The 18,637-nt window shown below is 33.5% G+C and overlaps 1 protein-coding gene across 2 annotated transcripts; it reads right to left on the reverse strand.

Annotated features, from left to right (window-relative positions):
• Window positions 1-6,486: 6,486 nt before the first annotated feature.
• LOC111418988 (RuvB-like helicase pontin) lies at window positions 6,487-18,455 on the reverse strand. Of its 2 annotated transcripts, XM_071194544.1 has the most exons (3): window positions 18,404-18,455; window positions 18,138-18,327; window positions 6,487-7,889 (listed from the first exon to the last, which is right to left on the reverse strand). In XM_071194544.1, the coding sequence occupies exons 2-3, from the start codon at window positions 18,276-18,278 to the stop codon at window positions 6,660-6,662; spliced, it is 1,371 nt and encodes a 456-aa protein (XP_071050645.1). In that variant the 5' UTR covers window positions 18,279-18,327; window positions 18,404-18,455; the 3' UTR covers window positions 6,487-6,659. The 2 variants fall into 2 exon arrangements, with proteins under 2 accessions (XP_071050645.1, XP_022907489.1); XM_023051721.2 differs by lacking the exon at window positions 18,404-18,455 and having other exon boundaries at window positions 18,138-18,380.
• Window positions 18,456-18,637: the final 182 nt, after the last annotated feature.

Here is an 18,637-nt window from a genome sequence, read left to right on the forward strand (position 1 = left end):
AATTTAATTGGTAACAACAATTATAATTGTTAATAAAAATTACTTACAAAGGGTTTTAAATCTCATTTTTTGCAGCGGGTTTCTCTTAGGACTGACATCTCTTCGAAAATATCACTTCTCAACTCTATTCTTCGATCTTTGATAGGATAACTTGGGACTGATTGTATGTCGAAATCCCCCGTAAGATGGCATTAGCGTCTATACTGAAATAATTTAATTAAACTAACAATTTTATTATTAATAGTGGGAATAATGAGAGACAGCAATAATAATTATTACCAGTATCATTCTTTTAATATAAAAAGTATAGATTCCAATTCGTATTATATTTTTAAATTTGTCGCTAACTTCAATTTTTAAAAGTTGAAGTTTGTTCAAAATGACAGATGAAAACGTCATTTTAAAGTGATTTTTCGGTAAGAGTATAATAAAGCAATAATGGTATGATTAAATAAATAGATTATAATTGACATTATAGCTTTGTTTCAGCTAACGTTATAACTGGTTGGAAGCTCGTCAGATGCAATCTCACATGTCATATGATGCAGTGTGATATTATGGTGATATTCAAATGTGGCAGGTGTAAAATGGTGCATCAAATTGCAAAAAGTAAAGTTATTCATAAACCTTGAAAGCAGGCAAATCCAAATATGTAAAAATATACATTTAAAAAAATAAAGTAGATGGCGACTTCCGGTATAACCGGTAGTGCTAGAAATCTGAAAATATTTTAGTCGAAGAGATCGCAATTGATAATAGTTAAATCTGAATTTTCAAATTCCAGAAATTTTGGCCAGAACCCTATATAGTTCTAATGGACGATCGTCGTGGATGACCCTGTATAATGGATAATACCATTGTCTTTAAATATTTAATGATAATAATAACAATGATAATACATAATTTGTCCGCAGTTGTTAAATTTGGCAAAAGAGATAAAAAATAATTAAAAAAAAAAGTTAATTATTAATTTTTTGCAACGGAAATAAAAAAAATTTGCAAAATTGCAAAATTTTTCTCTTAGGAGTGACTTCTCTTGACCGGAAATATCACTTCTCAACTCTATTCTTCCCTGGTTTCGGGAGTCCCTTCTTGAAAGGATGGACTAGACTACTTTGATTGTTTTTGGAACCTACGCATAATCCTTCTTGGAAACTACTAATTCGGCCATACTACTTCTCTGAATTCCACTGGAAGAACTCTCGAACTCCTTCAACCGAAGTCTTCTCTTGGGAACTCTAACTCTTGACCGAACTGCACCTCAAAACTTTTCCATTCAGCTACGATCTATTTCAACAAACATTAGATAATAAAATTTATCTTAATGCTATTATGAAAACAAACGAAGACATTGATAAGGAAGTAGAAAAGTTCTTAATACGTTGAGCGCCGCGTGGCCACCGGTGGACATAGTGTGTTTCTATTCTGGGACCAAGATTTTTTTTTGTTGATTAGCGTTGTAAGTTGTTTTCTCTCCCACAGGCTGCTTACTTGGTCATTCTTTTGCTCATTTTTGAGCTCCGATTCTCAAGTGTTACCTTTAATAACTTGAAAGAGCAACAAATTCATCAAATTTTTATATTTTCGTATCTATCTCGATATTGACGTATCTAAGAGCAAAAGTGCAAGAGAGCAATAATGTTAACAATAAAATTTACTACAACTTTTGTGCTAAAAATTTTTTTATAACATACTGCGATTCCTAAGGGTTACCTTTAATCACTTGAAAAAGCAACAAATTCATCAAATTTTCGTATCTATCTCGATATTGACGTATCTAAGAGCAAAAGTGCAAGAGAGCAATAATGTTAACAATAAAATTTACTACAACTTTTGTGCTAAAAATTTTGTTATAACATACTGCGATTTCTAAGGGTTACCTTTAATCACTTGAAAAAGCAACAAATTCATCAAATTTTCATATTTTCGTATCTACCTCGATATTAACGTATCTAAGAGCAAAAGTGCAAGACAGCAATATTGTTAACAATAAAATTTGCTACTACTTTTGTGCTAAAAGTTTTTTTGTAATATACTGCGATTCCTAAGAGTTACCTTTAATCACTTGAAAGAGCAACAAATTCATCAAATTTTCATATTTTCGTACTTTTCTCGATATTGATGCATTTAAGAGCTAAGGTGCAAGAGAAATATTGTTAACTATAAAATTTGTAACAATTTTTGTTATAAAAGATTTCCTATAGCATGCTCCGATTCCCAAGTGTCACCTATAATAACTTGAAAGAGCTGCAGATTTATCAAATTTTCATATTTTCGTATCTATCACGATACTGACGCATCTAATAGCAAAAGTGCAAGAGAGCAATGTTGTTAACAATAAAGTTTGCAACAATTTTTGTTATAAAAGATTTCCTATAGCATGCTCCGATTCCCAAGTGTCACCTATAATAACTTGAAAGAGCTACAGATTTATCAAATTTTCATATTTTCGTATCTATCACTATAGTGACGCATCTAATAGCAAAAGTGCAAGAGAGCAATATTGTTAACAATAAAATTTGCAACAATTTTTGTTATAAAAGTTTTCTTATAGCAAGCTCCGATTACCAAGTGTTACCTTTAATAACTTGAAAAAGCAATAAATTTAAAAAAATTTCATATTTTCGTATCTACCTCCATATTGACACATCTAAGAGCAAAAGAGCATGAGAGCAATATTGTTAAGAATAAATGTTTTTACAACTTTTGTTCTAAAAGTTTTTTGTGAAAAGCTCCGATTTCCGATTTTGCCATTAATAACTTGAAAAAGCAAGAAATTCATGAAATTTTCATATTTTTGTGTTTTTCTCAATATTGACGCATCTCAGACCAAAAATGCAAGAGAGCAATATTGTTAGGAATAAAATTTGCTATAACTTAGGATGTAAAAGTTTTTTTTTGTAATATGCTCCGCATCCCGAGTGTTTCCATCAATAACTTGAAAAAACAACAAATTCTTCAAATTTTCATATTTTTTGTATTTTTCTCAATATTGACGCATCTAAGAGCAAAACAGCAAGAGAGCAATATTGTTAAGAATAATAGCTTTTACAGCTTTTGTTGTTTTTTTGTGAAAAGCTTCGATTCCTGAGTGATTTCATTAAGAATTTGAAAAAGCAACAAATTCTTTAAATTTTCATATTTTTTGTACTTTTCTCAATATTGACACCTCTAAGAGCAAAAGAGGAACGGAGCAATATTGTTAAGAATCAAATTTGCAACAACTTTTCTTCTAAAAGTTTTATTGTGAAAAGCTCCGATTTCCGATTTTACCATTAATAAGTTGAAATGCAACAAATTCTTCAAATTTTCATATTTTTGTATTTTTCTCAATTATTTACGCCTCTAAGAGCAAAAGAGCAAGAGAGCAATATTGTTAAGAATAAAATTTGCTACAAATTTGGTTCTAAATATTTTTTTGTGAAAAGCTCCGATTCCCGAGTCTTTCCATTAATAACATGAATTAATTTAATATTTAAATACTTTTCGTCAAAAATTTTATTTATTTAATTCCTATAGAAAATTCCCATGTAAAACTATCTAAATTACTTAATCTGCTCGGTCCAAGTTAACCATGCTTACTTCCAGGGACCATGATTTGTACTGGCCCATATAAAGTCAATGTAAAACGTTTCCACCCGTAGACACGCGTTCCTAAAATGAACATAACATCGTGTCCACCGGTGGTCACATTGGCCCTGAAAATAAACAAAAAATGTCCACCGGTGGACACACGGCGCTCAACGTGTTAAAAGACATACAAAACTTAGCCTGGGCCTCACCACCTATGTTAACAACAAAACCGAAATCTAACATAAATCCTATATTCATTCAAGCGAGAAAGAATTGGCAAACAGAGAATTCCTAGTAATAAAACTAAATTAAATAAAATACCAGCCGAAGTAAGAGGATTAAGAGATAGCCACAAACAAAATAATATTCAAAATTACTTAAAAGATGTTACTGGCGATGCCAATACTGATTAAATTCTGTGGAAGCCAACAAGAAAGCTTAAAGTTCCAAAAACACATACACCTCCAATTCGAAATAATAATGGAAATTGGGCTAAGAGCAATTAAGAAAAAGTTAATTTGTTTGCTGAACATCTGAAAGAAACTTTTAAATCAGACAGTCCAACAACTATGTTAAATAGTGTTAATAGCATAATTCAAAGTGATCAGCAGAATAATATACCATGTGTAAGAATGAGAGAACTGTATTATGAAATACAAAAACTAAATATAAAGAAATCAGGCTATGTCCTAATTAATGTAGAAACATTGAAACATCTACCAAAACGGACAATAACAAAACTATTACACATAATTAATGCTGCTTTTAAACAGAAATACTTTCCAAGTACATATATTGAAAGTTGCTGAAATAATAATGATACTAAAACCTCCTAAACCCCCCACAGATGTTACATCATATAGGCCAATCTCATTATTACCCCTACTATCAAAACTACTTGAAAAATTACTATTAAAAAGACTAAAACCTGTCATGGAAGAAAAAGCCCTAATATCAAGTGCATAGAATAACGACATATCTTCCGCTCTGATGCGGAAGATACCGGACACCTGTATAGCATCAACTTGGCTATTGTTATCAAGGTTATTTATCAAAAATTAGAAAATGACATTAAGTTTGATTCTACTGTCTTGCCCAGAAAAACGCCATGTTGTTCAGGGATTAAGGATGATTTGACATTAAACATAAGTAGGTAAATGATAGATTAGGCGTACAAAGACTTTTGAGACTATTGACAGAATAGAGATGGATCTATAATTGGCGATTAAATTTCGTGCGCCACTTTTATGAATGGGAAGTATCAGGGCTTTATTCCATTTGAATGAATAAGTTGCTGTGTTAAAGGAAGTTTTAAAAGTTCATTAAATTAGATATACTCTCAACGTTGCCTCATGGTACAACTCTGTATTATATTAATCTGCTTGGATTAAACCCCAGTTTTTCTTTCGAAGAATTTTTTACCCATAAAATGAAGCATTTTATAATGGCGACTATGAATTTTATCAGTTAAAACATTGCAGAATCGATTTAATCCAAGAGATTTAATTAATAACTGATAAATTTTGAGATATTAGCTTCAGAAATAAAATTATTCAATGTACAACACAGTCCCTTACTTTATTATAGTATACTGGAGAACTTTATATGCGGTGTTTAACAACGTAATACCTTTATAATTTTCCTTTCTTCAATGCTTTTATCCTCGGTATGGCATGCACACTAATGTTAATATTAAACAACTAAAACTAACACTAACACTATCACTCTTTTCCTTAAAGCGTTTGCTTACGACGAAAGCAATCCCGAACTTATGCCTGTACTTCTCCAAGATATTTCCTAGAGTTCTCCACCTCTGCTCTGATAAAGAGTTCTTACGTTCCAGAAGCACAGCGTTATGTCGCTATTCCTTTTCGTTACTTAGGTCAATTCTTTGGAATCTATCCGGCGGTTTTTACATCGATTTTCCTGACTATTCGTTTTTATAGTGGACTCTCTTTTTCAGACGGCCATTTCTCTAACTTCCCACTGGGATTAGTTACCACAGTTTTTCAATGGGTTCTCAGGTTTCGAAGGTCTACCAACTTGGAGAGAAGAATTAGAATTGGGTAGGAAGATTAAGGAAAGGTTGCTAGAAAAACTTTTAAAGCAAAGTATAATTGCATCGTAACAGTCAATGTTAATAAAATGAATAACCCCTTAGAGTACCTTTTTTGAAAGCACGAATTTGCTCGAGCGTGTACGTTAAGAGGTTAATCCTCAACCAATATTTTTGACGTAACAGTTGTGGTTTTGATGCATCCCTTCACAACATTACTTTTTCAGATAATCCATGTGAAGTGTACTATAAAATGATGCTTTGACTTTAGATTATCATTAAATCGAGTTGCACATGTTATTTCATTTTGAAATTATATTTATACTAATGAGGTAATAATGTATGAATGTTTCCAGAAAATGAATTCAACCTTATTATTAAGAAGAGCGGTATTTTAGCAAATAAGTATATTCTTTTCTTATTTTATTTTTTAACACAAATAAGTATCATTTTAATAACTTGCTACTTTTACTTACTGTATTTGGATAAAAAAGAAATAATGGAAATAATAATAACACTTTTTATAAAGTTATTTTTTCTTACAGGTTCATTACTTAAAAAACAATTACAACTAAGATTTTTTATCCTCCTGAGGTCCGAGGATTGTTGACGCCTTGATATCGTCCAGAAAATATAATATTCTTGTTAAAAATGGAATAACATCATCCTTTCAAGGTCGTTAATATAAACATTAAAGCAATTTAGATAACTTTTTTGAAGGATTGTAGGCGTTACTTATGATTGGTCTGATGAAACAATCTTTCTGCTTTTATTTCATATTATAATTGTAAGTTTCATGATGAAAGAACCAAAGAAATCACATCTTAACATGTATATAAACTGGATAATCACACAAATCAAAAATAAGTGGTGTAATTGAATACATTTAAAATTAAAAAAGTTATCACTTAAAACACACAACGATACTAGATTCAACAACACAATCATTTTATTTCATAAAGGTATTGGTTTTAATAAAAGTAAGAACCTAAAAAGACATTAGAAAACCAAACTTACAATAAAGATTTTCTCATTGCATATATTTATCTTTGTGTTGCGTTAAAATTTTGCTAGAAGCTTTAGCATCCAAGAACAAATGGGCAACTTCATCAACATCCGCTTTAGTAATTACACTTCTACCATTCGTCTTTGCAATCAAAGATGAGGGAGTCAATAATTGCACCGCATATCTTAAAGTGCTACGATTTCCAATATCTCCCAAAGATGATAAAGCATCAGGATTAATTTCTAAACCCTCAACAGTACAACGAAGTTTTAATATTTCCTCAATGTCCGGTTTGGCGTAAGGTAAAGTGCGAATAATCAATAAACGGTCTAATAAATCAACTGGAATACCATGAGCGGATATGATATCAGTTGTTCCTTGTATAACGCATCGTCCCCGATTTGTGGCAAAGACAACAATTGGAGCTATAGCACTTTCTAAGGCTCTGTGTAAGTAAGTAAATGTTTCAATATCCAACATGTGGACTTCATCAATGAATAAAACACCTGGAACTAATTCCGCGATTCCTTGATCGATGTATTTATCAACAATCTTATTTATTTCTCTTCGTAATTTATCGGTGATTTCGGTTTTTTTCGGTTTTAATAATTGGCTCATCATCGATAAAACATCTTGCCCACCTTGAGGTTTAGCGTTAGCAACATCTAAATCATGCAAAGTAACATCTTGAACGACTTCCTTCTTTTTATGAACATCCCCTTTTGGTAGAGGAACATATTCCTCAGCTTCAAGATCAAATTCCGTCGCAAAAGCATCCGAACGACCTTGTCTTTTAACAGCACCACTATTAGCTTCAATGTAAATAACATCTCCAACATCAACCTTTTCTTTTTGAAGTGCCTCATAAATACTTGGATCAAGTTTAAGTTGTTTGCTTCCTTTAGCGGTTCTTAAACCAATTATGACATGACTAACGGTTTTTCCATAACCACCCGCTGGATTTTCGGTTTCAACGGGAGTTAGTTCGCAAACTTCACCTTCGTAAACTTCTTTGGTTTCGCGTATTCTCAAACCAATTGCTCGACGGAAGTTTTCCATTAAAACTTCGGTCTTTTTAATTTCTGAACTGTATACTTCTGAACCCACCATTGGGCAAAAAGGGACTTTATTTCCAAGTTCTTGAGCAATCGCTAAAGCGATAGCTGTTTTTCCCGTACCTGGGGGACCGGCTAATAATACAGCGCGTCCTGCCATTTTCTTACTGCGAATCATGTCAACTACTATTCCAGCACCCTATTTAATTAAGAAAAATATATTAATAAGAATTGTAAATAGAACAAAATATTGATTAAACAAAGTATTCATTCTTCAAGAATGTATTAATGTTAAGGAAAAATGCAAGAATCATCATGTGGCTTAAAAATCGATGAAATGTGTATAAATCACATTAAAGTTTCAAATTGTTTATTTTATAGCTACGCACAAAATCAATCTCATAAACTTAAAGGTAAAGTTTTAGGCTTTCGATGCATAACGACTGACTACCTGTCGTTAGATAGACTGTGTGTCAATAGACTCTGTGTTAATACTAGAACTAACACTAGACCAAGAACTAGAAACATTCGAATTTAGCCGCACGTCTTCCAAGACGGCTAAACCCGAATGATTCTAGTTCTAGGTCTTGTGTTAGTTCTAGTGATAGCGCTAGTGTTAAACTAGAACTAACTCTAGACCTAAAGTAGAAAGTGTCAGGTATAATGTAATCTTTGTCTGAAGACGCATGGCTAACCCAACCCAGAATTTAAAACGCACCTTCTGCTCCATGCGCAACCTGACATTTGAGAAATTCCCACTGGATTAAATGTTAATTAACCTAACTGAAAGTGGAATTTCTACATAAAATTCTGAAATAAATCAGTAAATTAGGTAGATCCGAATGTATTGTTTAAAGACGGGGGCCCTACCCCCCTCTAAAAAGATATATCGCATCTGGGTGACAAAGAATCGAGTGTTGACACAGAAAGATATCACTCAACAGAAGAATAATTTCAGTAAATAGTCTTCAGCCAATAGCATTGTAATTTACAAGTACTTAGTACTGTTTTGGCAGCAGTGTATAGTCTTCTGAAAGCATTAAATAGTCTTTGCCAACAATATCTAGCTTTCTCCAAGCAATTTGTAGTCTTTCCAACAATATTTAGCATTCTGAATGTAGTTAATAGTCTTTTGGAAACAGTATCTTGTCTTTCTAAGCAGATAATTGTTTCTCCCAGCAGTATTTACTCTTCTCCAAGCAGATCGTAATCTTTTCTAGCAGTATATAGCACTCTGAAAGCAGTAAGTAGTCTTATGGAAGCAGTATCTGGTCTTTCCAATCAGTTTGTAGTTGTTGGTAGCACTATCTAGTCTTCTCCAAGCAGATTTTAATCTTTTCCACCAGTATCTAGCATTTTGGAAGCAGTAGGTACGTTTTTTTGAGAGCATATCTCTTCTTTCCAAGTAGTTATTAGTCTTCACGGCTAAACCAGAACGTTTCTAGTTCCAGCTCTAGTGTTAGTCCTATTTTTAGTGCAATAAAAATATGCAACATAGTGATATCTTATGCTAACTAGTGCGACCTAGCACTGTCACTACAACTAACATTACACCTAGACCTACAAACATTCGGATTTAGCAGCACGTCTCTCAAGACGGCTAAACCCGAATGATTCTAATTCTAGGTCTTGTGTTAGTTCTAGTGATAGTGCTAGTGCAATACTAGAACTAACACTAGACCGAGAACTAGAAACATTCGGATTTAGCCGCATGTCTTCCAAGACGGCTGGACCCGAATAATTCTAGTTCTAGCTCTTGTGTTAGTTCTAGTGATAGTGTTAAACTAGAATTAACTCTAGACCTAGAACTAGAAAGTGTCGAGTTTAATGTAATCTTTGTCTGAAGACGCATGGCTAACCCAAACCGGAATTTACAACTCACCCTCTGCTCCATGCCCAACCTAACATTTGAGAAATTCTCACTGGATTAAATGTTAATTAACCTAACTAAAAGTGGAATTTCTCCACAAAATTCTGAAATAAATCAGTAAATTAGGTGGATTCGAATGTAACGTGTAAAGACGAGGGCCCTGTCCCCCTCTAAAAAGATATGTCGCATCTGGGTGACAAAGAATCGAGTGTTGTAGCAGCAATTTTTAAATCTGTAATGGAAGCGACACAGAAAGATATCACTCAACAGAAAGAATAATTTCAGTAAATAGTCTTCAGCCAATAGCATTGTAATCTCCAAGCACTTAGTAGTGTTTTCACAGCAGTATATAATTTTCTGAAAGCATTAAATAGTCTTTGCCAACAATATCTAGCTTTCTCCAAGCAATTAGTAGTCTTTCCAACAATATTTAACATTCTGAAAGTAGTTAATAGTCTTTTGGAAACAGTATCTTGTCTTTCTAAGCAAATAATTGTTTCTCCCAGCAGTATTTACTCTTCTCCAAGTAGGTCGTAATCTTTTCTAGTAGTATATAGGACTCTGAAAGCAGTAAGTAGTCTTATGGAAGCAGTATCCGGTCTTTCCAATCAGTTTGTAGTTGTTGGTAGCACTATCTAGTCTTCTCCAAGCAGATTTTAATCTTTTCCACCAGTATCTAGCATTTTGGAAGCAGTAGGTACCTTTTTTTGGAGAGCATATCTCTTTTTTCCAAGTAGTTAAAGCGGTAGGTCGAAGACGAAAGAAAGTATCAACTATCTGAAGACGCACGGCTAAACCAGAACGTTTCTAGTTCCAGCTCTAGTGTTAGTCCTATTTTTACTGCAATAAAAATATGCAACATAGTGATATCTTATGCTAACTAGCGCTACCTAGCACTGTCACTACAACTAACATTACACCTAGACCCAGAAACATTCGGATTTAGCAGCACGTCTCTCAAGACGGCTAAACCTGAATGATTCTAGTTCTAGGTCTTGTGTCAATTCTAGTGATAGTGTAAAACTAGAACTAATACTAGTTCGAGAACTAGAAACATTCGGATTTAGCCGCACGTCTCTCAAAACGGCTAAACCCGATGCTTTCTAGTACTACGTCTAGTGTTAGTTCTAGTTTTAATTGTTATTCACCTCTGACGTCACGAACGGGACTTCGATCTGTATACCTGTTTCCAGGATGTAGTAGACCTCTTAGATTCTACCCTCTCTTAGTATAAATATAGAGCCACGTAGACTAAACGCAACGGTGTGGATAGCTGACGGAATTTGACATTCAACTTTAGCCGTCTTAACACTTTGCTGACCGGTGACGAGTTAACTCGTCTTTTCGTGCCCAAACGTTGTTGACCGGTCTCTATTTCAATTTATGACACCCAGGGCGATATAGAATATCGCAAAAACTTGGCGTATCGTGTTTAGTCGTGTCCGCTTTAGAACAAAAAAATTACTTTTCTTGGTATTTAGGTTTTTATCACAATTTTAGTATAATTCCAAAAATTTCAACCATGATGGAACGTATAGACGAACTTCTTACTATTACCGATTCCACAAAATGTGTAGAATGTGTGCTCCCTGTAAAAGGAGACAGAATCTTTGCAAGATATTTGAGTTGATGGCACTGAATGTTTCAGGTGTAACGGAACGAATTGCCAGGCACCTCAAGAAAAACGACATCGTTGTGCGGTACGGGACGGTCAGCAAAATTCGGAACACACCCCCGATATCCAAGCACAAGTAACTCCATTAAAAGGAGCGGGAGTTTACCGACTATTGTGTAGTTGTGGGAAGGTTTACGTTGGCCAAACAGGACGTAACGTCGAGTGCCGCATCAAAGAACATGAAAGGGATGTAAGGTTGAAGAAGATCCAGCAGCCGGCGGTTGTGGAACATTGCCATGACACCGAATAGACTTCGATCATACAATGGTGCTGGCTAGGGACAACAGATATTACCAAAGACTGACAAGAGAAGCCATAGAGATCCATCGACATAGAAATAACGTCAACAGCGAAGATGGCTGGGAGCTTAGCAGAACATGGTGGTGAACACGAAGACCTCCTCCCGCCTCACACCCGACTGAAATTTTAGTTCATATCTGGAAATTTCACAAAATTCAATATCTAGTCGCTAAATTTAACATGGAATCAGCTGTGGTATCAACAGGGCGGAGCTCCACCTCATAGTAGTGCGCTTATACAGGGTGTCTCAGGTAACTGGTTCGTTAGAACTTTTTTAGGTTCCAGTATTCGTACAATTTTGAAATTTTGGTAGCATGGGTTGTTCAGTCGGAACTTTCGATCTAAAATATTTTCAAGAAGGCTGCCACTTCCGGTCTACCGGAAGTAGACCATAACTTCGTTATTTTAAATGGAATGCTATAGTTTTTATTACACAGTTTAATTGTACGTAAAAAAATAGGTTTACTTTGATAAAAGTTATTGGTACCTAGCGTTTTTCGTTTTCCAGTTATTTTGGTTTTAAACTTTTTTTGGTAAATTTTAATACAGGCTGGTCAAAAATTGAATTACTGTTTCTCAAATTCAAATCTCTACGAATAGTGAAACCTGAAAAAGTTCTAACGAATCAGTTACGTGAGACACCCTGTATATAACTTTTTACAAAATCGTTTTGACGATCGTTGGATAGCTAACAAGGGACCCTATAAATGACCTCCCCGTTGAACCACTGTTTAAATAAAACTTACTTAATCCCTTGCGACCTGTAAATGACCTTTTAATGTATTTGTTAAATAAAATAATAATTACATAAATTTTATTATAAATTAATATTAACGATTTTTCGCTGCTTAACCTCTCCTAACTTTGACAATGTTTGACATATAACCTCCATTACTAACCTAACATACATTTGAATGTATGTGGTGAAATAATCTAAGTCGTACGTCTATATCTTGATTCATACCATTTTTAAACGTCAAGTCACTGCCAGCTCTCGTGGTTTCTACTATACAGGGTGATTCACATAAGAATCGACAAAGAGCAGAGACATGTAGAGGATAATAAATTAAGATGATTTAACACAACTTATCTCTATACTAAGTTGTACCTCTGAGGAATACAGGCCTTCAAAGTTGGGTCTTAAATTTTTAAAACATTGAATATCTTCGTAATACATTAAGCTAGAAAAACCAAATTTGGTATACGTTATCAGTGTACCGAGGGTATTAATTGCTAGCTAGTTGAGACCAATTGAGGCATTTTAAAGGGTTGATTAAGGCTGATGGTCCCCTAAATTTTGACAGATTCTTTTAACTTTTTGGTGGATTTAGTACATTATTACCTCATTTCATGTGGAATTTAGTTCTAAAACTTTTTTTACTCTTATTATTTTTTAAAAAACTTTGTCGTTTTCATAAAAAACTTAAATAACTAAAGACACGTATTTCGTAATGTTACTTAAAATAAGCGAAAATTAAATGAAATTGTACGTCAAACTTGACAAATAGGTTATAAAGTTATTTGACGACAAGGTTTTATAACCTATTTGTCAAGTCTGACTTACAATGAAAGTAAGAAAAGTTTTAGAATTAAATTCCACATGAAATGAAGTAGTAATGTATTAAATCCGCCAAAAGGTTAAAAAAATCTGTCAACATTTAGGGTACCATCACCTTTAATCAATCCTTTGAAAACTCCAACTTTTTGAAAACTTAAGAGCCAAGTTTGAAGGCCTATAACTTAGGTGTACAACTTAGTATAGAGATAAGTTACGTTAAATCACCTTAATTTATTGCTCTCTACATGTCCCTGCTCTGTGTCGGTTCTTATGTGAATCACCCTGTATATGAATTTTTCATTTACATTGTTAAGTATAATACTTTCATTTCTCTTTTGCTGTTAAGAGTTTTATTCTATCAGGAAAGTTACAAATTGTGCGGAGATTGGGCTTTGAGCAGAATTTTTGAAAGCAGGCCTCACCCATGGGCTGTATCTTCGAAAGTAGCAAATTCCTTCGTTTTGATGTTAACCACAAAGTCTCCTTACATTCTAGCGCACAATAACTTTTGTTTCATATCACTTTCCACAAACCAAAGCCAACTTATAATTTAAAATTTATTAATAATCAAGAAAATTCCATTTTTTTCAAGTTTCTATGAAAACTATACATTATAAATATAGGGATGTAATGAGAAAGTTCTCTTATTTTTCAGCGTACAATACGCTGGTGAAGGAAAAAATTGGGGTTGCCATTTAAAAAAATGAAGTTTTCGACTTTTCGAGATAGGGAAATTCGGCGCAAATTTCTGACCATTGTATAATGTTTTAAAAAACTTTTCAAGGGTTATGTAAGCTATGGGTCCTCTCTGTGCAAACCTTGAGAATATGTAGCGGGGCTCGAGTGTAATTTCGAAAAATTATTTTTATTGTGAAGAGTAGCATCTGAAAAAATTTTTGAAAAAACTGTAATGATTCAAAAATGGTGCACATATGAGATATGATGACTTAAAAAAAATGGTTTGACATGAACAAAATGAAATTAAATGCAGATAAAACCAAAATACTAACTTTTTCTATAAAAAGAGACAAAGACACTGAAATTCAAAAGATAAATTTTCTAGGCATTATGCTGTTCGAAACTTTAACGTGGTCGGACCATGTAACAAACTTAAAAAGAAAATTATCAAATTCAATATGCTGCTTCAGCTTATATAGTCTTACTTTTATTCTTCAAGAAGTAGTGTTATATTACTGAATAATAATGCTAATTACCACTAAAAGTTTTCACTATCACTAAATATTTAGTGGTAGTGCAATTTTTTTACTATCACTAAAGATTTAGTGATAATGTAATTTTTTTTCACTATCACTAAATATTGAGTGATAATGAAATTCGTGTTTTAACTATCACTGAAGAAGTAGTGGTAGTGAAACGCTTATTGCATTTATTTTTTAGTGCATTATGCCCAACCCTGCTGGAAATTTCATCACACCATTAGATTTTTTGTTAAGGGTCGCATAAAAGACATCCTGTATGCTACACCGATTACAACAAAGAAAGAATGCCAAGAAAAAGTTCGTGATGCATTTCGAACGCATCATTTTGGAAGAAATTCAGAGTGCTACGTATGCCAGGTTTTTAAAAAGAATTCATAAATGTTTGGAAGTTGAGGGCAACCAGTTCGAACATTTACTATAGTTAATTAATTTTTCATTCCTGTTTTTTATTATTCATTTATATTGTTAAATATAGTACCTACCTTCATTTCTCTTCTGCTGTTATAAGTTTTATTCTATTAGGAAAGTTACAAAATGTGTGGAGATTGGGCTTTGAGGAGAATTTTTAAATACAAGCCTCGCCCATGGGCTGTATCTTCCAAAGTAGCAAATTCCTTTGTTTTGATGTTAACAACAAAGTCTCCTTACATTCTAGCGCACAATAACTTTTGTTTCATATCACTTCCGTCAAACCAAAGCCAACTAATAATTTTAAATTTACATACAGTGCACGCCGCTTAATGTGATCACAACGGGACTTGGGGTTTTTGATCACAATAACCGATTGATAATAATAGCCGAAAAAACAAAACTTTTTTTTAATTAAAAATATATAACGTAACAAACTATAATAACGTAACATAAACTCTTACTACAAGTAAAAATATTACTATGTACATACAATATGTATTTCATTTAAATTTGAAATAAAATAAAAAACAAGTTCATATTAAAAAAACTCATCCAGCGTTGTTTGTCTCTGATTTTCGCGGAGCAAGTTATTAACGAAAATTTCATAGTCGTAATGCGTCTGAAAATCAGATGACCTGTACTGCACACCACGCCGCAAAACTTCCAGCGCTTTTCTCATTTCGCTATTTGTTGGGGGTTGCATTGTTTGTATATCTACATCTTCCTCTGGCTCTTGATTTTCAATTGATGACGTTACACTTTTACACATTACACTTTCACAAATGTCTTCTTCTGTTACGTTCTGTGCAACGTTTAAGTCGTTATCTATTGTCATCCACACCTCGAACTCACTTATCGTCATGTCGGATGGCTGAATGTTTAGATGTTGAGGTTCTATGTCGTCTTTTGAAAACCCACCATGTTTGAAACAATTTTGAATTGTTATTTTGGAAACTTGGTTCCACGACATGGTAATGAGATGTAAAGCGTCTAGTAAATTTGTATTCTTGGCTAGTTCATTTGCGCTCATATTTAGAGTATCCTCCATACTTTCCAAAATTCTAGCACGCATCTCTTTCCGGTAATACGCCTTCATGGTCCTTATAATGCCTTGATCACAGGGCTGTATTATCGAAGTAGTATTGGCCGGTAAAAAAATAACTTTTATATTTTTTAATTGACAATTTACACAGTGTGCAGTGCAATTGTCCACGAGAAGAGCAATTTTGCGATTTAGTCTCCTATCCCATTTTAACAGCCAGTCATTAAAAATTAAGGATGTCATCCAGGCATTTGTATTTGAATAATAATCAACAGGTAGATTTTTGACACTTTTAAAACAACGTGGATTCTTGCTTTTGCCGATTACTAAAAGCTTTTCTTTGTCACCCGACATATTTGCACAACACAAAATTGTTATACGTTCTTTCGATGTCTTACAACCCTTTGCGTTGTCTTTTTTAAACATATATGTATGATCGGGGAGAGCGCGATAGTAAAGCCCAGTCTCGTCTGCATTAAAAATATCATTAGAAGTAAATTCCCCAGCAATCTTGGTCCATTCATTTTCAATCCAGTGTTCTGCACTCTTAAAATCAGCATCTTTTTGCTCGCCGTGCGTCCGTTTGTATACGATGTTTTCCCTTTTTTTCCAACGGTGAAACCATCCCTCCGTTGCAACAAAATTTTCTTTTCCCATTTTATTTGCAAGTTTTTCCGCTTTCTGTCGCATCAACGGGCCATTTACACGTGCGTCATGTTCGCGGACATTCGCAAACCACAGTTTCAACGCAGATTCCACTTGAGCGTCTTTCCCAGTGCGATTTCTTTTAGTGAGTAAATTCTCATTTTTTTTAGCAGCGTCTTCTATTTCCATACGTTTTTTTTTTAAATTTTACACAAAATTGGTTGTGAGATTTTTAATTGTGCTGCTGCATTTCGCTGACTCAATTTCGGCAACTTGTCATATTGCTTTAAAATGTTAATTTTTTCACTTAAACTAAGATCACGTCTCTTTTTTACGTCAGCCATTGTAAGCGGTTAGAATAGAACTAAGACGTATACAACTGAGCGTCCCGGGTTCGAGTTTTCAAATGACGAGTTTCGCGATTCATCGATAGGTGGGTTGTGCGGCTGCCTTTTCAATTTTTGCTCATGGCGAATACATTTCTAAGAAAAAAATGATAACATAAACCGAAATCATGATTACTATAAGCGAAAATTTTTGTATGTAGTATTACACGTCCGGCCCGTTCTTCGCAAAAGTGATAACAATATCCGATTGATAATATTATCCGTGATTCTAATAAGCGGCTACCACTGTATAATCCAGAAAATTAAATTTTTTCAAATTTCTATAAAAACCATACATTATGGATATAGGGATGTAATGAGAAAGTTCTCTTATTTTTCGGCGTACAACACACTGGTGAAGGAAAAAATTGGGGTTGCCATTTAAAAAAATGAAGTTTTCGACTTTTCGAGATAGGAAAATTCGACGCAAATTTCTGATCACCTGTACCATGTTTTAAAAAACTTTTCAAGGGTTATGTAAGCTATCCTCTCTGCGCAAACCCTGAGAATATGTAGCCAGACTTGAGTGTAATTTCGAAAAATTATTTTTATAATTTCATCAGCCAAAATTTTTTAAAAAACTGAAATAATTCAAAAATGGTGCACTCTAGACATATGATGACTTATATTAAATTACATTAAAATTTAGCGGGGATCTCGAAAATTTAATAAAAATTGGTAGATTCCATTTAAAATAGCGAAGTTGGGGTCCATTTCCGGTATAGCCGGAAGTTGGAGAAAACTGAAAATATTTTAGCTGAAACAAGCACCTCGGATAAACGCTATATGCAAACTTTTAGAAAAATAGTGCCAGTAGTTTGCCACATACATATAGACTCGTATATAGCCTCGTTGTGACAGACCCTGCACAATTACAAAAAAAATAGTGGGTGACATGACATAGTTTCTGTGTAACATTGCTGGTCAGCAAAGTGTTAAGATATTCTGGGCTTAACCCGAATGTTTCTGCTTCTAGGTCTAGTGTTAGTTCCACTTTTCTTTCGATAAAAATATGACGCTAAACAACATTTAAAACTAACACTAGAGAACACTAGAACTAGAAACATCTGTTCTAACATACTTTAAAGTGACTTTTCGGTAAGTTTTAGACTTTTCCGCACTTTATTTTTATTTGTAACTACTTACTCGAGCGATTTCCAGTCGATTAAAAAAAATTGTCGATTTTTCAGCGACATGATGATTCTTGAATTATACCAATGTTAATTAACGCTATACTAAGTTAATTATTCGATTAAACGTTCCAATTTACATTATTTTGAAGATTTAAAGCAAAAACATCGAAATTTAAAATGAAAAGTGTCAAAATGTGGTAACCTAACCTCTCTGGCGACTTCTTGTCCGACAAGTCCCGCGGCCATGGGTATTGGCAATCCATTTTCGTCTAATCCCAGCCCTTTAATGTGGCTATGGGCACTAATCCTTTGAGTTTTCACGGTACTTTTAACTTCTTCTACCTTCATTTTTGACGTGACTTGATTCTACCGGCAATCGATCGAGTTGTTTATCACTCTGTTGACATAGAAACAAAACAGCATGTTTTAAACGAATTTAAAGCTAACGTCACGTTTATTGAAAGAAGGGTTACCAATAGTAATTCCCAAATAAGATTTCATTCTAAAATGATTTTCTACACAAATTAAATTAACTACAATTAAAAGTATTGCGAAAATTTTTAATTTTAACTCATAATATTAATTTTAAACAATTTATAAATATAAATATTGCGTTAATCAAAAAAAAAAAATAAATAAATAAAAAAGAGTTGTCATTAAATTGACATTTTAAACGTCAAACGCAATTTCAAATTAGAAACAATGTT

The sequence above is a fragment of the Onthophagus taurus genome, chromosome 2, assembly GCF_036711975.1.
Source record: "Onthophagus taurus isolate NC chromosome 2, IU_Otau_3.0, whole genome shotgun sequence".
Taxonomy (NCBI): Eukaryota; Metazoa; Arthropoda; class Insecta; order Coleoptera; family Scarabaeidae; genus Onthophagus; species Onthophagus taurus.